The following is an 18,276-nucleotide window of genomic DNA, read 5'->3' on the forward strand; positions in this document are numbered from 1 at the left end:
ACAATACTAAACATGCTCTAGAATAGTCAGAGATGCAAAAAGGACACACTGAATAAGACAAAAAGTGTTCGGGTGAAAACTGGTGACTCAAATAAACAAAAACGTGTAGTAAGTTTAAGAACAATTGGGTGAAGACCGCGGGTGTAAAGCAACATGTGGCACGGTGCAAATTAAATCATGAATCTGCATGCGCGGTGTCTAAAACAATAATGATGTCGCGAGTAAAAATGCACTGCTTGGTAAGTTGTCGAAAGATAGCCCAAACTTTGATATCCCACGTGGGTTAGGTGACTGAAAGATAAAAAAATAACCCATAGTCGTGCACCCTCGACCGAAAAACTTACTGTTAATTCAACATTGGCTGCATGCCAGCATCATGCGGCCATCGCTACGAGAGAGTGTTTGTCAGTATCGAGAAGGCGGATATTAAGACTTGGACGCGTAAGCATAGAAAGAGGACAGCGCTCGTGGCGGCCATGATGTAGAGGGGTAATATCAAATGAAGCCATTGCACGGTAAAAGAAAAGTGAAAGGTGAAAAGGGCCCTTACTAGCGAATATGGAGTCAACAACTTTCTCTGAAATAAAACAAGGTTAACATAAGAGAATAATGTAAAAATAAAGAACAGCAACAATCATCACAAGGTCAACAGGAATTCTACTATATCACAAATAACATGAAAATTCCATCCGATCATTTAAACCAAAAGGCTTAGACGATTGTAAAAATTTAATCCAATGATTTTCTCGTTGCAAAAGGAAATTGTTATTGTCTCTGTCATCACGCTTGGCCACCACTTCAACAGCAGCAAATCTCAGTTGACTAACGTTGTGTCTGTTCTCTTTGAAGTGTATTTCCAAATTTGATTTAACGTTCTCAGTCCTTATATTGCTCTTGTGCTCGTTAATACGCGTTTTCAATTTGCGTGAAGTCTTACCAGTATAGATCAATCCACAAGGGCATTTGATAATATACACCACATTTTCAGTGTCACAGGTAGCATTGAATCTCAAGTTGATGTTTGTGCCTTTCATCGGATGTTTCATAATTGGACCTTTAATGAGGTTGTTGCAATTTTTACAGTTTAGGCATGGTTGATTTCCCTTGTACACGGTGGAAGTAGTTTGCCTGGGTCTAGTAATAATTTCCTTCAGATTGTTACCTCTCTTGTAAGCAAATAGCGGTTGCCCTTGAAAAATCTGTTTGAAATCAGGCTCAGTGCCTATAATTGACCAATGTCTGAGTATGGATGCCTTGTATGCTTTGGAAACCACTGAATATTTGGATACGACCACAGGTCTCTTGATGGTGTCCTTTTGTTTCAGAGCCAGTGTTTCTGAACGACTAAGTTTGTCACAGCGTTCTCTCGCGTTTTTCAGGATTGTTTGTGGATAGCCTCGTTGTTCAAAGCGTTTGATCATGTTGGTGGCCTGTTCTTCAAACTTGGTGGCATCAGATACAATCTGTTTCACACGAAGAAGTTGAGAGAATGGCAAGTGATTTTTCAAGGCTGTCTGATGAAAGGATTTGTAGTGCAAAGTGTTATTCTTGTCTATGATCTTTCTGTAAAGGTTGGTTTCTAGATGATCCTTGGCACGGGTGATTTTTACATCCAAGAAAGTGATGGACTCCTGGTTAAACTCATACGTGAATTGAATACGGTCATTGATATGGTTTAATTGTATAAGTGCTGTCTGTAGAGATTCTTGATCTCCCTGCCATAAGACAAAGATGTCATCAATGTACCTTAGGAAAATCTTGGCATGCGTCATCCAAGTCATACGGTTCAAGATGTTATTTTCTTCAAAGTATTTCATGAATGCATTAGCGTAGACCAGCGCTGCACAGTTGCCCATAGAGGTACCGGACAACTGTATATAGTACCGGTCCTCCCATCGAAAGTAACTTTGATACAATGTGAAATACATCAGTTGCATGAGAAAAATTTGAAAATCCATGTCTAGATCAGAATGTAGTAGAATGTTCTCAATTGCCTCCATACCAATGTCATGCGGTATTCTGGTATAAAGTGATTTGACATCTATTGAACATAGCCAGATGGGGTCGTCCTCTTCAAAAGAAATGTCACAAATGTGATACAAGAAATCTGTAGTGTCTTTGACATAGGTGCATGATAGCTGAACTAGAGGTTGTATTTGTCTATAAGCTTTCCTGTAGCTTCATGAATACTGCCCCGGGTGGACACAATGGGCCTGAAAGGAGGTTGTGTCAAGCTCTTATGAATTTTCGGCAGCATGTATATGCTGGGCGTTTTTGGATTTTTTGGAGTCAAGAATTTAACAGTTTTATGATTGATGATTCCATTATCATGGGCTGTTGATAGAATATTGAGTAACACTTCAGTGAACTGGTTGGTGGGGTTGTATTGTATGACACTGTATGTGTTTCCATCGGAAAGATGTTCTTCCACTTGCTCCTCCTTTATCTGCAGACTGATAGGTAATTCCAACTTTATTGACTAAATTGTTCAACGTTGCATACTCTTTGTTAATCATGTTGGTATGCTTCTTGTTGCGTTTGTAATTGAAACCAGCAATGTCATTTCTTACTAGATTTTCAAAAATGTCAAAAGACTTATGACTGATGGGTGCCATAAACGTACTCTTGGTGCGTAAGCCTTTGAGTTGGTCAACTTGACTACTGTCAGTGTCAGGCATAATATTTTCAAAAAAGTGTCTAAGACGTAAGTTGCGCATGAATTTGAATAGACTTATTTCCAGTTCTAACTCATTGGTATGGCTGGTGGGAACAAATTAAGTACCATTTTGCAACACCAACTTCTCTTGTTCTGTAAGTATGTGAGACGAAATGTTGACTACTAGATTCCTTTCTTCTTCGGTTTCTCTACTCTTGTTGACTGTTGTGCTCCTGGTGTCCCGTTCCGTTTGCCTTTCTTTCTCCTTTTCTTTTGTTTTGGCTCCTCCGGGGTCGTCTCTTTCTCCTGAACCTTCTTCTAAAAAAGGAACCGCAGTGAGAGTAGATGTACTAAGTGTTGGATCAGTACTTGTGGAGGGTTGTTGGAAGCCAGTCCTCCTGGCATTGGTATGTGTCTCTTCTTCAGAGGAGGATGTCTCTGCGTCAGTGTTGGTCTGATAAGGCTTGTTCTGACATCTTTTGGCATAAACCTCAGCCCAGGAGTATACCTCCCCCAGTTTGTAGTCAATGGTGTCTCTTCTATATTTACGTATCTTGCGCTCATTGATTTCACGTGTGTGTTTATCAGATTTAAAAGCTCCACAAGTACTGATCCAACACTTAGTACATCTACTCTCACTGCGGTTCCTTTTTTAGAGGAAGGTTCAGGAGAAAGAGACGACCCCGGAGGAGCCAAAACAAAAGAAAAGGAGAAAGAAAGGGAAACTGAACGGGACACCAGGAGCACAACAGTCAACAAGAGAGTAGAGAAACCGAAGAAGAAAGGAATCTAGTAGTCAACATTTCGTCTCACATACTTGCAGAACAAGAGAAGTTGGTGTTGCAAAATGGTACTTCATTCGTTCCCACCAGCCATACCAATGAGTTAGAACTGGAAATAAGTCTATTCAAATTCATGCGCAACTTACGTCTTAGACACTTTTTTGAAAATATTATGCCTGATACTGACAGTAGTCAAGTTGACCAACTCAAAGGCTTACGCACCAAGACTACGTTTATGGCACCCATCAGTCATAAGTCTTTTGACATTTTTGAAAATCTAGTAAGAAATGACATTGCTGGTTTCAATTACAAACGCAACAAGAAGCATACCAACATGACTAACAAAGAGTATGCAACGTTGAACAATTTAGCCAATAAAGTTGGAATTACCTATCAGTCTGCAGATAAAGGAGGAGCTCTAGTCCTGATGGACACTGAATTTTACCGAGAGCAAGTGGAAGAACATCTTTCCGATGGAAACACATACAGTGTCATACAATACAACCCCACCAACCAGTTCACTGAAGTGTTACTCAATATTCTATCAACAGCCCATGATAATGGAATCATCAATCATAAAACTGTTAAATTCTTGACTCCAAAAAATCCAAAAACGCCCAGCATATACATGCTGCCAAAAATTCATAAGAGCTTGACACAACCTCCTTTCAGGCCCATTGTGTCCACCCGGGGCAGTATTCATGAAGCTACAGGAAAGCTTATAGAAAAATACTTACAACCTCTACTTCAGCTATCACGCACCTATGTCAAAGACACTACAGATTTCTTGTATCACATTTGTGACATTTCTTTTGAAGAGGACGACCCCATCTGGGTATGTTCAATAGATGTCAAATCACTTTATACCAGCATACCGCATGACCTTGGTATGGAGGCAATTGAGCACATTCTACTGCATTCTGATCTAGACATGGATTTTCAAATTTTTCTCATGCAATTGATGTATTTCACGTTGTATCAAAGTTACTTTCGATGGGAGGACCGGTACTATATACAGTTGTCCGGTACCTCTATGGGCAACAAAAGGACACCATCAAGGGACCTGTGGTCGTATCCAAATATTCAGTGGTTTCCAAAGCATACAAGGCATCCATACTCAGACATTGGTCAATTATAGGCACTCAGCCTGATTTCAAACAGATTTTTCAAGGGCAACCGCTATTTGCTTACAAGAGAGGTAACAATCTGAAGGAAATTATTACTAGACCCAGGCAAACCTACTTCCACTGTGTACAAGGGAAATCAACCATGCCTAAACTGTAAAAATTGCAACAATCTCATTAAAGGTCCAATTATGAAACATCCGATGAAAGGCACGAACATCAACTTGAGATTCAATGCTACCTGTGACACTGAAAATGTGGTGTATATTATCAAATGCCCTTGTCGATTGATCTATACTGGTAAGACTTCAAGCAAATTGAAAACGCGAATTAACGAGCACAAGAGCAATATAAGGACTGAGAACGTTAAATAAAATTTGGCAATACACTTCAAAGAGAACAGACACAACGTTAGTCAACTGAGATTTGCTGCTGTTGAAGTGGTGGCCAAGCGTGATGACAGAGACAATAACAATTTCCTTTTCCAACGAGAAAATCATTGGATTAAATTTTTACAATCGTCTAAGCCTTTTAGTTTAAATGATCGGATGGAATTTTCATGTTATTTGTGATATAGTAGAATTCCTGTTGACCTTGTGATGATTGTTGCTATTCTTTATTTTTACATTATTCTCTTATGTTAACCTTGTTTCATTTCAGAGAAGGTTGTTGACTCCATATTTGCTAGTAAGGGCCCTTTTCACCTTTCACTTTCCTTTTACCGTGCAATGGCTTAATTTGATATTACACCTCTACATCATGGCAGCCACAAGCGCTGTCCTCTTTCTATGCTTACGCGTCCAAGTCTTAATATCCGCCTTCTCGATACTGACAAACACTCTCTCGTAGCGATGGCCGCACGATGCTGACATGCAGCCAATGTCGAATTAACAGTAAGTTTTTCGATCAAGGGTGCACGACTATGGGTTATTTTTTATCTTTCAGTCACCTATCCCACGTGGGATATCAAAGTTTGGGCTATCTTTCGACAACTTACCGAGTAGTGCTTTTTTACTCGCGACATCATTATTGTTTTAGACACCGCGCATGCAGATTCATGATTTAATTTGCACCGGGCCACATGTTGCTTTACATCCGCGGTCTTCACCCAATTGTTCTTAAACTTACTACACGTTTTGGTTTATTTGAGTCACCAGTTTTCACCCGAACACTTTTTGTCTTATTCAGTGTGTCCTTTTTGCATCTCTGACTATTCTAGAGCATGTTTAGTATTGTTTATAGTTTTATCTGTGTGTAGACACTTTGGCAGATCCTACATATATTGTATTCGTATTGTTTTCAGATTTCCCCTGATGAAGGACTCTCTCTGTCCGAAATGCATTGGGTGATGAGCTTACCATGAACTAAATGCATTGCGTCTGGGAATGTTATATGGATATAAATCAGCTATTATTCAATGAACAAATTAAATTCATGTGGAGATCACATGGAATAAACTTCGTGATAATTGGAAACATCACTTATTGAACTTTATTGGTATAGAACTTTGTCAAACGTTTTTTCGTTTTTTGGTTGTGCCCAGGGAGTTGGCACTTACCCTAAGTGTCGCAAACTGTTTACTGATTACCACACCTTTGTCGGGGAGTGATATCCTTGGTGCACACCACAACCTGCTCAACTCATTCAACAGCGGAGTGCGTAATCTAAACCTTTTTTTGTCCATTCTATTTCTCTCAGCCTTCACATAAAATTAATGTTAACCCTTTAGCTCACTCGGGCACAGCTCAGTACTGCATTATTTCAATGTACACTCTGTAGCAGAAAATAAAGTGGACTAACGAGTGCAGCTGTGAGAACATTCTGCATACATACTCTGCAAGCATGCAGACCTTAGATCACGAACAACTCACGTGTACTGCAGACCAGAATTCCGCTGCTCATGAAACTCCGTGGAATCTCGCTGAGTTTTTAGGTAACTTAGTGGAATTCCACAGAGTGAAACTCCTCGAGTTCCGCCCATTCCTACTCTTAATTACTTGAACTGATGTAATTGTGTATTTGTTGTTGTTGTAATTTTGCATTGCAAAAGTTCCCCTTAGGAATCCTTTCCCTTTGACAATCATATTGGCAACCTCAGGGAACTCTTTTTTTAATGCAGCACTGGTTCCTTTAAGGAACAAGGACTACTTAAAAAATATAAAAAGGTTTACATTTTGGACAGCAGTCATGGGGATGGTGGTGTGCTGTCCCATACAGGTCACTATCTCTGTGATTACAGCCAATCACAGAGGGTTGAAAATTGGCACCTGCCTAATAAATGTTAATTTGGCAGGTCATTCTGGAACTCCCTGTGATTAAGTATTTTGTGAACTGACCTAATAGGTCATCGGAAGGTTTTTAAATACTATTCCATTCGCAATAAGTATATGTGCAGTTTGCGACCACATTTTGTAAATGAAAAAATAATCCATCAGGACCCTAACTTTCATATGGAGGTGTCTGTCAATTATATTCACTCCTTTTTTTCCAGTTGCCTGGTGGTAAGTACCTGTTGAAATCTGCTTAAGGTATTATCACACAAAATGTAAGATGTTTGGACACCAACCGGGTAAACATTGAAGTTCCTCTGCTATTTGCATGGTTATTGGTCAAGTTATGCATACTGTCTCATATTTAGCAAGCCACCAGGTGAATAATGAAGCTTATTTTATATTTGCAAGGCCACCAGCCAAACAGTACATCATTTCTGCTATTTAGCCAGCAGAAGGGTAAATATATATATATATATATTTTTTGCGATTTGCCAGGCTACTGCTGAAATAGTATATAGAGTCTGCTATTTAACCGGCACCTAGGAAATATTTATTTGGTATTTGCATGGATGCTGACAACATTGTAAATAATGTCAGCTGTTTCGCAAGCTGCTGGGTAACAAGTGAAGTTTCTTTTCTGTTTGCTTACCAAATAGTACATAACCTTTGCTAATTATCCAGTGACCAGGTAAAAAGTGAATTTATTCTGCTATTCACATGGCCACCCAAGCAGGGCAAAATCTCTATGTTTAGCCAGTGGCAGGATAAATCGAAAAGTTCTCTGCTATTTTCAAGGCTTCCGATCAAATAGTAAATAATTTCCACTTGTTAGCCAGTGCCAAAGTAAATAGTGGGAAGAAATCTGTTTATCCGGCCGGCTAGAATGGTGCTACCTTTTTGCTAAACTCCCTTCTTTCTCATTTGTTCTTAAATGGTGACCTTTATATTAAAGCCTATATTTCACCAGCGAGCTCCATCATCCATTTTAATCCCAGGAGTGTATTATGTAAAAAGGGCTCACCGTCCCCGTCTGCACTTGCAACACCCTCATTTGGAAGCATGAAATCAAACTGCTCCTTCACTTGGAAGATGGCAGTATCAACAACAGCACCAACATTTTGAAAACAGCCGATCTAACTTTGAGTGCAGCTGCCCTGACAATATCTGCAGGCTTGGGCAGGGCTCTCCTTCAGAGGGGTGCCTTGTGGGGAGTCCCTAGCTCTCCGCTCACCCTCCCACGTGGCGCCCACAGTACACACTAACGGTACGCCGCTCTCAATGTGGTTTATATTCAGTGCACTTGCTGACATCCTATATGTCATATAACGTGCACATTTGCATGCAAGTGCCAGCACAATCTGTTTTACAGAATTATGGGTCATATTACCAAGGGTCGCGATAGGGAATTATCGCCGGTTTAGCGGCCGTTTTCAGCCGCTAAGCGGCGATAATTCTATCGATCTATTAGCAAGCTGTCGCTAACTGATGTTAGCGACAGCTTTTAGGCGATAGTGAACGGTTTGGGGCCCGCTTTGCATGTCAGCGATATTTATCGCTAATGACATGCAAAGTGGGCGTACCCAACCTGTTAGCGACTGACAGCAGTCGCTAACGTCGCTATCGCCTATTAGCAAGGCAGGCGTAGCGATGGAAATATTCCCGCTATCGCCAAAAACCAACGCCGGCTCAGACCAGTTCTTAGCCATGTTATCCAATGGGAGGTGGATAACATTACTAAGAGCTTTTCGTCGCTAATGCGTGAATATCGCTGTATTCTCAGCGATATTCACGCATTTCACCTGATTTTTATCGCTTTTGAGATAAACCTTGCTAATAGCAAGTTATCTCAGCGATAAAAACCAGTGATGCGCGGCGATAAAAATATTGCCGCCAACCCTACTTAGCGATAAATATCGCTATTTGTTGGTAATATGCCCCTATATTTTATCACGGAAGTGCCCACGAAGCACGTTGTGTTGAAAGAGTGCAAAGATAATACAACCTCGTGGTCTAATCTTTCTCATTGGCAAACGCCTAGACAAAAAAGAAGCAATTAAATCACTTACAGCGTTTCAGTAAAAAAAGTTTTTATTTCAATAAAAAATGGTATACTTCAAAACAATATCCTTAGTGTTTAGATATAATGGTGGCTGTGTGCTTCTTGAATGCCCTGATGTTGTGCAAAATAAGGAGCGGGGGTTGTCTTCAATGGTGAAATGAAAAAGGGAGTGCGGAAGCAGAAACAAGGAAGGCAGATATGACACGATTCAGGGAAGAACGTAGGGGCATATTACCAACAAAGTGGCGAAGAGAGGTGTTAGCCTAACTTAGCTTAACGCCTCTCTTCCCCACTTCGGAAACGCTAGGCTGCACCATATTACCAAGGATATGGTGCAGCCTAGCGTTTGCCCCTGCGATGGCGATAAGTTTTACAACTTAACGCCAGGGCACACAGGGAAGGTTTGTTTATGTACAGGAAGGTGTTCCTTCCTGCACATACACAAAGCTTAAATGCCATTTTGTAACTTACATGTGTGCTGCTTCATGCAGCGCACATGTAAGTTACAAATTGGCCTTTTTAAAAAGAGGTTTGTTTATGTACTGGAAGGGACACCTTCCTGTACATCAACAAACCTTGGCATTTTGCTTTTTCCATGTGTGCTGCAGCACACATGGAAAAAGCAAAAACGAGGAGAAATTAAGCATTTCTTCTCGTTTCGCCACCTTAAGAACAGGTCTTTCCTGTTCTTATATTCGGCGCTGCCACCTATTATCACCTCTCTTGATAATAGGTGGCAGTGTCGAAGTGAATGGGTGTTGCGGTGTAACGCCCACCACAACACCCACTGCACGCCCCCTTTCACGATGAGTTTATCTTGAAAGGGGCCCTATTACCAAGGCAGCGTTAAGTCAATTAACGTGGATTTAAGCCACGTTAATTGACTTAATGCTGCCTTGATAATAGGGCGATGCAAACATCGACGCGTTATCGGCAGAAAAGTGCCGATGACGCAGCAATAAGGGGCTTGATAATATGCCCCGAGAAGAGAAAACATCTAATAAAGAGAGGGAGTAAGGGTGGGGGCGACAGAAGGAAACAAGAAATCATTGAGAAAGGGGTTTAAGAAAAGGGCTTTGGAGAAATGAAAGGTTCAGCCTTCCCCAATTACCTTAGGGCCTCATTTTCACTGAAATGAAAGCTACCAACTGCTCACGGCACAGCGATTACTCAGTCACATCTGACTTCAGAAGAGGGGCTCCCTCATTTCCGTGACGTAGCGTTCATGTTAAGGTCAGAGGTGAGCTGTCCAGAGGTAGAGAATATATCCTCAGCGCTTTACACTGATATGGGTACTTACATAACAGCGTGCTGAAAATTGACATCCGATACATTTAGAGTGTGTCTTTTGAGTGATTTTATAGTAAGCATAAAATGTGTATTTTGTTAGCAATGTTGATATCGTTTGGCACCATTTTCCCTCTATGATTTGTCACTGTCAACATGGCCCACATGCACTGTCTGTCTATCTGTCTGTCTGTCTATCTATCTATCTATCTTTAATACATTTTTGTATATTTCATATATTCATGTGGAACATATCTAATATATCTAATATATGTAGCCTTGTTTCATTTTGAAAATTTGCCAAAACTCACTTGTTTCAATTATTTTCCCAAACGTTTCCACGATATGTGTGCACTTCGATACTTTTAATCTTTTCACTAGTGTTTAACACCACACCATACGAATACATATCTGTCTCTCTCTCTCGTCCCACCTTGTTTGTCTCTGTCTATTCTATAAATACATCCACATATTTATATATGCCTAATCGGGCTCTGAACATCCATCCATCCATCTCTATTCCACCTTGTTGATCAGTTTGCTGTTTCTTCCTTTTTTTCAGCATATTTTTTTTTCTCTCACTTCCTCTCTTTCCTTCTCTTTCAGGTTCTTTCTCTTGTTCTCTCGGTCTTGTTCTCTTCGGATGTGTCTTAGGTTAATAACACCCTCACTACCTGTCATATCCTCTACTGTGCAACATTCTAGGCATGCCTGTTTTCGAAGTGCAAAATTGTTCTAGTGACTATTTTTTTGCTGTCGTATGTTAGAAGCCCGTGCACGCAGGTTAAATCTCCTTTCACAAAATTGCCTCCTTTTCACCCTGAAATGTAATTTTTTACTAATAAAGTGGAAGTTATAAGAGAGGAAATTCTAGAAGGGAAGGAGGATAGCACTTTATGTGAAATAGAACGAGCAAGGGTTTCTGGGATCTAAGAAAAGTACTGGATTTGCATGAAGGGGTGAAGACAGAAATGCAACTTGGGACATGGAGATTTAATCTTGTGAGGTCAGCGAACAATCCTACCAAGTACTTTCTCTCTCTCTGTCCCATGTCCAGGGTACCAGTCTGGCTAGGTTTTGAGTCCGAACCCAATTAGGGCTTGCTCGACTGGTGCTTGATGCCTTTTGGAACTTGACAAGGGCTTAGGGCATGAACCGCTGTTTACAATGTTTGCAGTCCTTCAGCTTAGCAAGAGTAGGCCGAACCTGGGCCTTTTAAGGAATGCATCATTTTTGCCCAGGCTACCAACCATGTTTGATCTTCTGTTTCCTTATTCTTTCATGGAGTTGGCCTAACGGCTAGGGCGGTCGACCTCAAATCTTCGGAACTGGGTTGAGTCTCGGCAATGACGCTGAACATCCTGTGATTCTAGGCAAATCACTTAATCTCCCGTGCCTAAAAAAAATGAATGTGTCCTCATGTAACGCAACTAGTACTATGTAAAGCGCTCTGATACCTGATACCTTCGGGTCAAGTTTGCGCTATATATAAAACTCTGTCAAATAAAAAAAATATTAGTTCAGCAGTAGGCTGTATCATTGACTTTATAAAAAGTGCATGTCAACAATTCCCATGCTGGCCCCATTGGCATTCTTTTCCTCATTCAACACCATCTCTGCATGGTGCATATGGTCATATTGATAACTGGACCTTCTGTGATTTCCTCCAATTTTTGGGCGTGGCCCTTATTGTGTGGGTCACTATATCTTGCAGTCCTTATTACAATTTTAACTTTGCTTGTATGTCTCACATACCCCCAACCATTAAATCACCAGGCCTGCCTCCCAAAACACAATAACTGCTCCTCGGTGTTCATCATGCACGACATTACAGCACTTACCACTTAGGCACAAAACAAAAAACACCCTTCCAAACACACACCCTACACGGCGTAGCTTGCTGTCTGCGTGGGAAGGCGCTTAAGTGCCACACATTGGGTTCATAAGAGCTATGCAAATGATTCGAAACAATGCATTGTAATAGTATACAGTTGTTTCAGTCTGCTATTTTAAGTGCAAACTGCCCTCCACAGCACTGCTGCCAAATCTCATTGTTTGTGAACTGTCATTTTAGACTAGCAACTTCAGGCAAACCTGTGCTTTGCTTCAGAATCAAAATGGGCGAGATGTTCCTTGATAAGGCCTATGCAGACTAGCCGTTAATATAAGACTAAGCGGCATGAAGTCATATTGTTACTCTCAAATCAAATGAACTCCATTAAGAGGCTGCTTACAGTTAGCAATTAGTAATATACAAATCTGGAAAGATGGTCCCCATTTTGAAAAAAAAAACACTTTTGCAAGTCTTATCCGCTACTCTATTGAAAAACGGATTATTACCAATAGAAATAGCTTGATACTGACCCTGAATGAGTGACTGCTTGTCTGCAAGCACGCATGTGCAAGGTAGCAAGTGCAAGGCGCCCGCAGGTCTTATAGCGTGAAGCATGGGCACAGGGATCTTGCACCAAAATGTTGCCCTTTCTCGGACTCACCTTGTAGCACCACCCTCAACGAACAGGAGATAATTTATTTCAATGGTGCAACTTCCATTCTTCCATCATGTTCTAGCGTCCATACAAGTTAATGACGAGAAAGGGCTACACAATAGAACAATGCTGCAATAACTCTGCCATGCATCGGTGCTCATATCAAGGTGGCAACATGCATCCTGTGTCACTAAGGACTTCATTATTGCCAAGAAGCCCAATGGTATTTGAGGGTTTTAAAACATCTGTACACAATTTGTGTTCATTCTTCTATGCTGTGCCTGCATGGAGCATATGTGGAGTGGATGGGCTATAGGTCAAATGTTAATTCAATTTTTAAAGTCAGAGCTATGTTTGATATGACGACTTGGAGTATTGCGTTTAGAGGGAGTACTTTGTCAGAATGAGATCTGGCGGCTTTGGAAAGGTGCAGCATAAGGTGCGATAAGGGGTGCAACGCAAGCCCGTGCGGCGTGTGGGTGCTCCCAACATTCAAGGGGCGGCTCAAACTTTTAAGGGGGACCCCTGTTCAGCGGTTTGTGAGGGCTCCATGTTCAGCCGAAGGCTAATGAATATCTCTAAGATACAGGAGTCTTATGGACCGTTCATCATATTCTGCAGGGAGGGCCGCCATTTTGTGAAACGTCACTGGGCGTTATACAGCATAATACATTTGCTTTTGATAGGACAGTGTCAGGGGGCCTCATTTATGAGGCCTTGCGTTAGTTTTGCGTTCCGATGCGTCACTTCTTGTGACGCATCGGCGGCGTAAAACATGTCTCCTGTTGCGCACTATTTACAAAGTGACGCATCTAAGCAGATGCGTTACTTTGTAAACGCCTGGGCTACATTATACCTGCGTCAGGTATAATGTATGCAGAGGGGGCGTTCCCCCGCAAAAAGCCTCGTAATAGTGACGCAGTGAAATCTATGAGATTTCACTGCGTCACTTTTAGGACGCTGTTGCGTCAAAATCTTGCGCCTGCCTCACAGCAGGCGTAAGACTGACGCAAGCCCTTTCACATGGGGCTTTAAGGACGCATTGCTGGAGTTGCGTCACTTTTGTGACACACCCCAGCAATGCGTGACTTTTACACTTACAGATACGTCAGAAATACTGACTTATCTGTAACTCCCTGCGACATGATGCGTCATACTGTAAACATGACGCATCATTGGTGTCGCAAGGAGGACGCAGTAGTGACGCATCGCTGTTTTCACGCAGCGATGTGTCACTTTTCATAAATGAGGCCCAGGGTCTTTAAAGCTTGGCAAAGCAATGCCGGACCACCTGCCTGCTCGAATCTGCTCTTAATCAAGTCTGAGCATGTGTCCGTTCATAACGTGGCAGATGCAACCATAAATCTGAACGGGGTATAGTTTCTGTCTGCCAATATTTCTTACATTATGAGATCATTTTTAAATACTAACATGGGATGTTGTGACATTTTATAGGGAATAGTATGGCTTTTGGAATTTTGCGGCATTGTCCCTGAATTTTATGAATGTGACAAGTTTGTCAGAAGATAAGCAGTCTTCATTTGTGAGCAGTTAACAATGTGATGGCTGCTCGTCCTTCCTCTTCAATGCAATCTCAATTATTTGCAATATTATAGAGCAGTCAAACACACAACGCCTTGTGTCGTCCATGTATCAAGAGAGGCCATGAAATAATGAGCTCACAAGGATTCAACACTTATTACATGCATGGTTTGTCAGTCGATGGTAGGTGAAAAAGTACTCGATTGCCCTGTAGCTGTATCTCTGTCTGAATGATTCTCTTAGTGTTCCGAATGGTTTGTGATGGGTGTATGTGTGGGTAGTGGCTGGCTATGTACATACATGAATACAGGAGTGACATGAAGAGGAATAGGTTGGTGGTGAAAGGAAGAGTGAGAAGAAACAATTGGCGGGCGGATATGAAGACAGGAAATGGAATGACTGAAGCCTGGAGGGGGTGCATTGTGTCTTATTGCACGTATGTGTGACAGGAGACTTCAGTGAGTGGGCTTCAATAAGGGAGAGTGTTTCTTGGTAGATTCATAATTGGGTGGCTGTGAAATAATTTGTTTTGTCAGCGGATGGGTTTTTATGATTAAGTAGTGAATAGATGGGCAGCTGCAGTACTAATGGGTGACTGACTGAATAAAGCGCATACATAGAGCATGCAACAGACCTATCCTACTTGTGGAGGTGGGTGAACGAAGAGGATAGGCTTACATATGCATGAACAATAGAATGCAAAGTTAGAATGGTACATGAACGAATGCCTGGAATGAATAGCCCTTTCGCCTCAAATCAGAGGCCTCTCTTCTTCCAGGTGACACTAACTTTGGTTTAGCTTGACCAACTCATTCCATGTCAGTTCAGGCAGTCTTTCCAGTCCTGGGCTGTTCACCTTCAAATATTTGTAAACAGGTGTGATAGTCTCATTTGGTCAATGGATACAAACCAAGACTACATTATCCAGAATGCATTCAGTTTTCACTCAAAGGCCCACTGCAGAAACCGTGTTCCTAATGTCTTGGAGCGCCACGGGAGACATGGCCACCCGAACTCGCATCTAATTTGAAAGTCCCTGCTGAAGACCAAATCACTTTGTATTGACCAATGATTCACAAACATATTGTCCCATTTGGTGACCTGCCTGTTTAGCTTCTTTACAAAAAGTCGAAAAATGTCAACTTCTGCTGAAGAACAGGCACCGTAGAATAAACATTTTCTGACCCCTCAATAACTAAGAGTTATTTTGTCTCGATCCATTGGGGTCAAAAGAAACAGTTGAATGGACGTCACTATAGATTATACATATAATTGTATGCTTGGATTTCTTTATACAACACTGGTTAGCTAGATTGGAGGTAGCCTGCTCCTTATCTATGTGCAGGCTACAGACCATTAATGTGCCTCGTGTCTTCCTGTGTCCATTGTCCGTGTCCACCTCTTAAAGGGCCACAAGGAAGTGGACTCAAATAGGATGTATTTGAGATTGACAAAAAAGATGGATATAACTCTGCTCCGAGGAGGGCTGGAAGGCCGAAGCTTGGTATATACATTAAAGCTTGGAAGAGGCTGCAGCGCTGTCACATGACAAGGCGGTGTGAAAGTCTGGGTCACATGGCACAGAGGACTGATCAGATGAGTCCTGCTACTTTCTGCTGCACATTGTACTCTTTGCTCTGCTTCAACTTACAGCCAATAAGAACCAGAAGAAACATTCCTAGAACTTTGTAGCCAATCTGAAGACCCAGGTACCTGGTAAGATGGGAGACAAATGGACATAGAAGAGTGAGTAATACATGAGAAAACGGTTTAATGTCAAAGAGGAGACATAACGACTAACACGTGACAGCTAAACCAAACTAATTCATTTATTCACATTCAACAAACATCGCTAACCTCTGGGTACTTATGCCCTATCACCATGAATTAAGATGGTCTTTTTGAAAAGTCTAATTTTGGCTCCCTCCTCACATATGGATCAGAAGATGAAAACTATGTTTTGAACTGTTCTGAATTTCAACAGAAGGATTTTTACCAGATATTGAGTGTTCCTCTACAATAAGGTTTCGTACACTTATTGCAGTGTTTTCAGATAGTACTCCCTGTTGTTCATGGAAACCTTGATTAATATCCTTTAAGTCTAAAGTACTAACATGAGTGATTTTATCCACTGAGCCCTGAAGAAGCGGCATAGTGTTTCAGTGAATTGGCTGCTTATAATCTAAACTTGATAACTAAAAGAGATTAATTCAGCTGGAAAAGTAGTTCAAGGAATACTTGGGCAGTATTACTGATAAACATCTTAGATCTGCCACATGAATCTTTTAAAATGACCAAATATTTAGTTGACACAGAAGAAACTCTTATACAAAAAAAAAATAGCATAACCTTATCACTGAATAAGGAGAATTAAAAAACTTTTGGAACTGCAGAGGCTTCCTGCTTACTGACTTGCTTGGCATAACAATGGACTAATGGATTATTAAAGTTTGTATATCTGAAAGAGATACGTTAGTGATAGATTCCCTACCTTAGAATATCCCCAGGTGTCAGACTGGATCCGGAAAGCTTTGCTAGCAGTACCTCTGCGCTCCGCGTCTGTCGCTGGCATCGTATGCGCCGCGATGACGTCAGAGACTACTTAGGCGCCACCCCTGCTCGCTGACGTCAGTTCTTTCTTTTTCCGCTCCAGTAAGCGCAGATCCGGTTAGAGCACGTACCTTAGTCACTTTTTGACTATCTTTTTGGGACTTTTGTCGCTTGTTGGTCTTCTCTGGTGCGAATAGGGAGGCCTGGTTTTAAGTCCTGCGGGGCCTGCCATCGCAGTATGTCGGTGGCGGACCCCCATGACGTCTGTCTCTACTGCCTGGAGCGCGACCACGACTCATGGTCCTGTCTGGACTGTCGGGCCATGGCCCTGAAAGCCTTGAGGGAGCGGCGCCAGAAGTTGCTGGTGGTTCGGCACTCGTCCCAGCGCCATTCGAGGTCCAGGGGCCGTGCCCGAGAATAATCACAGGGCCACCATCACCGCTCTCGGGATCCAAGTCTTCAGTCGGATTTGGGTAAGAGACGACACAAAAAGAAGTTGAAGAAGCATTGTCGCTCTTTGACGTCCCCCCGCCAGTCCTCAGATGCGGACGAGGGGGACAGGGGCGCCACCCCTGCGGCTCCTTTGGAGCCTGTGAGTCCGTGGCCTACCCGCCTTACCCGGGTCCATCAGCGACTCCCGCACAGGTGCAAGAGTTTCTTGAAGCCATGGACCGCCTGTTTAGGCCTCGAGCTCCCGCCGGTGCGCCATTGGGCCCACGGTCCTGTGTCAGGATCCTGCTGGACCGTCGACCCCACTGGCAGCTCCAACCCCGGCGGCTCGGCCCCGGCGCTGTAGGATCCTGCGCCGTTGGCTCCGGCCACGGCGCCAAGAGGTCCCATGCTGCCGGCTCCGGCTCCACCACCACCCTCAGCTCCGCCTGCGGCGCCGCAGTGGATGCCGTTGGTTCCGCCTCTGCCCCGGTTCCCGGACGGTTTTGTCCCCCACCTGGGATCCGATTGGGACACGGCACCGGTTCGGCCACGGCCAGCACTGTTCCCGGTGCCGTTTGATCCTTCCCCCATCCCTGCCCCGCCGCCGCGATCTGTGCCACATAGGGAGGAGGTAGAAGATGACTGCGAGGGGTCCGAGGACCCTCTTGCTCATCAGTGTGACTCTGAGCAGGATTGGGTGGATGACTTGGAGGAGGCCGGTGGCCTTGACATCTCCTCTGATCTGGGGTGTGCCTCTCCCCCGCCCACTATGGAGGAAGGTGCCTCGTACACAGTGGTGCTCCGTTGGGCAGCTGAGGTCCTTAACCTTGATCTCCCTACGATGGCCCTAATCTCCTCACTGAGGTGCTCCAGTCGGCGTCCACTTCATCAGAGCCACTATTGCACTTTAATGACGCCCTCACTGATGTCTTGTTGGTCACTTGGTCGCGGCCGGCCTCAGGGACCCCGGTGGATAAGAACGTTGCTAGGCGTCATTGCCTGGCGCCGGGTGACCCTGCCTTTCTGAACACTCACCCTACGCCTGAGAGTCTGGTCATTCAAGCTTCAACATCCCAGAGGGC

At 43.0% G+C, this 18,276-nt stretch overlaps 1 protein-coding gene across 2 annotated transcripts in view; it reads right to left on the reverse strand.

The window, feature by feature from the left end:
• Positions 1-8,901: 8,901 nt before the first annotated feature.
• Positions 8,902-18,276, reverse strand: part of SLCO2A1 (solute carrier organic anion transporter family member 2A1) — a 730,981-nt gene continuing 721,606 nt past the window's right edge. Inside the window, exons 14-15 of one of the 2 annotated variants that reach the window (XR_013602305.1) lie at positions 14,726-15,925; positions 8,902-9,202 (exon numbers count right to left, since the gene is read on the reverse strand). Coding sequence is in view for 1 of the 2 variants with exons in the window: in XM_078665791.1 (XP_078521917.1) it covers positions 15,805-15,925 (121 nt within the window). In the remaining variant the exon portion in view is untranslated. Of the gene's footprint in view, positions 9,203-14,307; positions 15,926-18,276 lie in introns of those variants that run through there. The other variant, XM_078665791.1, reaches the window with a different exon arrangement.

The sequence above is a fragment of the Lissotriton helveticus genome, chromosome 11, assembly GCF_964261635.1.
Source record: "Lissotriton helveticus chromosome 11, aLisHel1.1, whole genome shotgun sequence".
In the NCBI taxonomy this organism is placed as follows: Eukaryota; Metazoa; Chordata; class Amphibia; order Caudata; family Salamandridae; genus Lissotriton; species Lissotriton helveticus.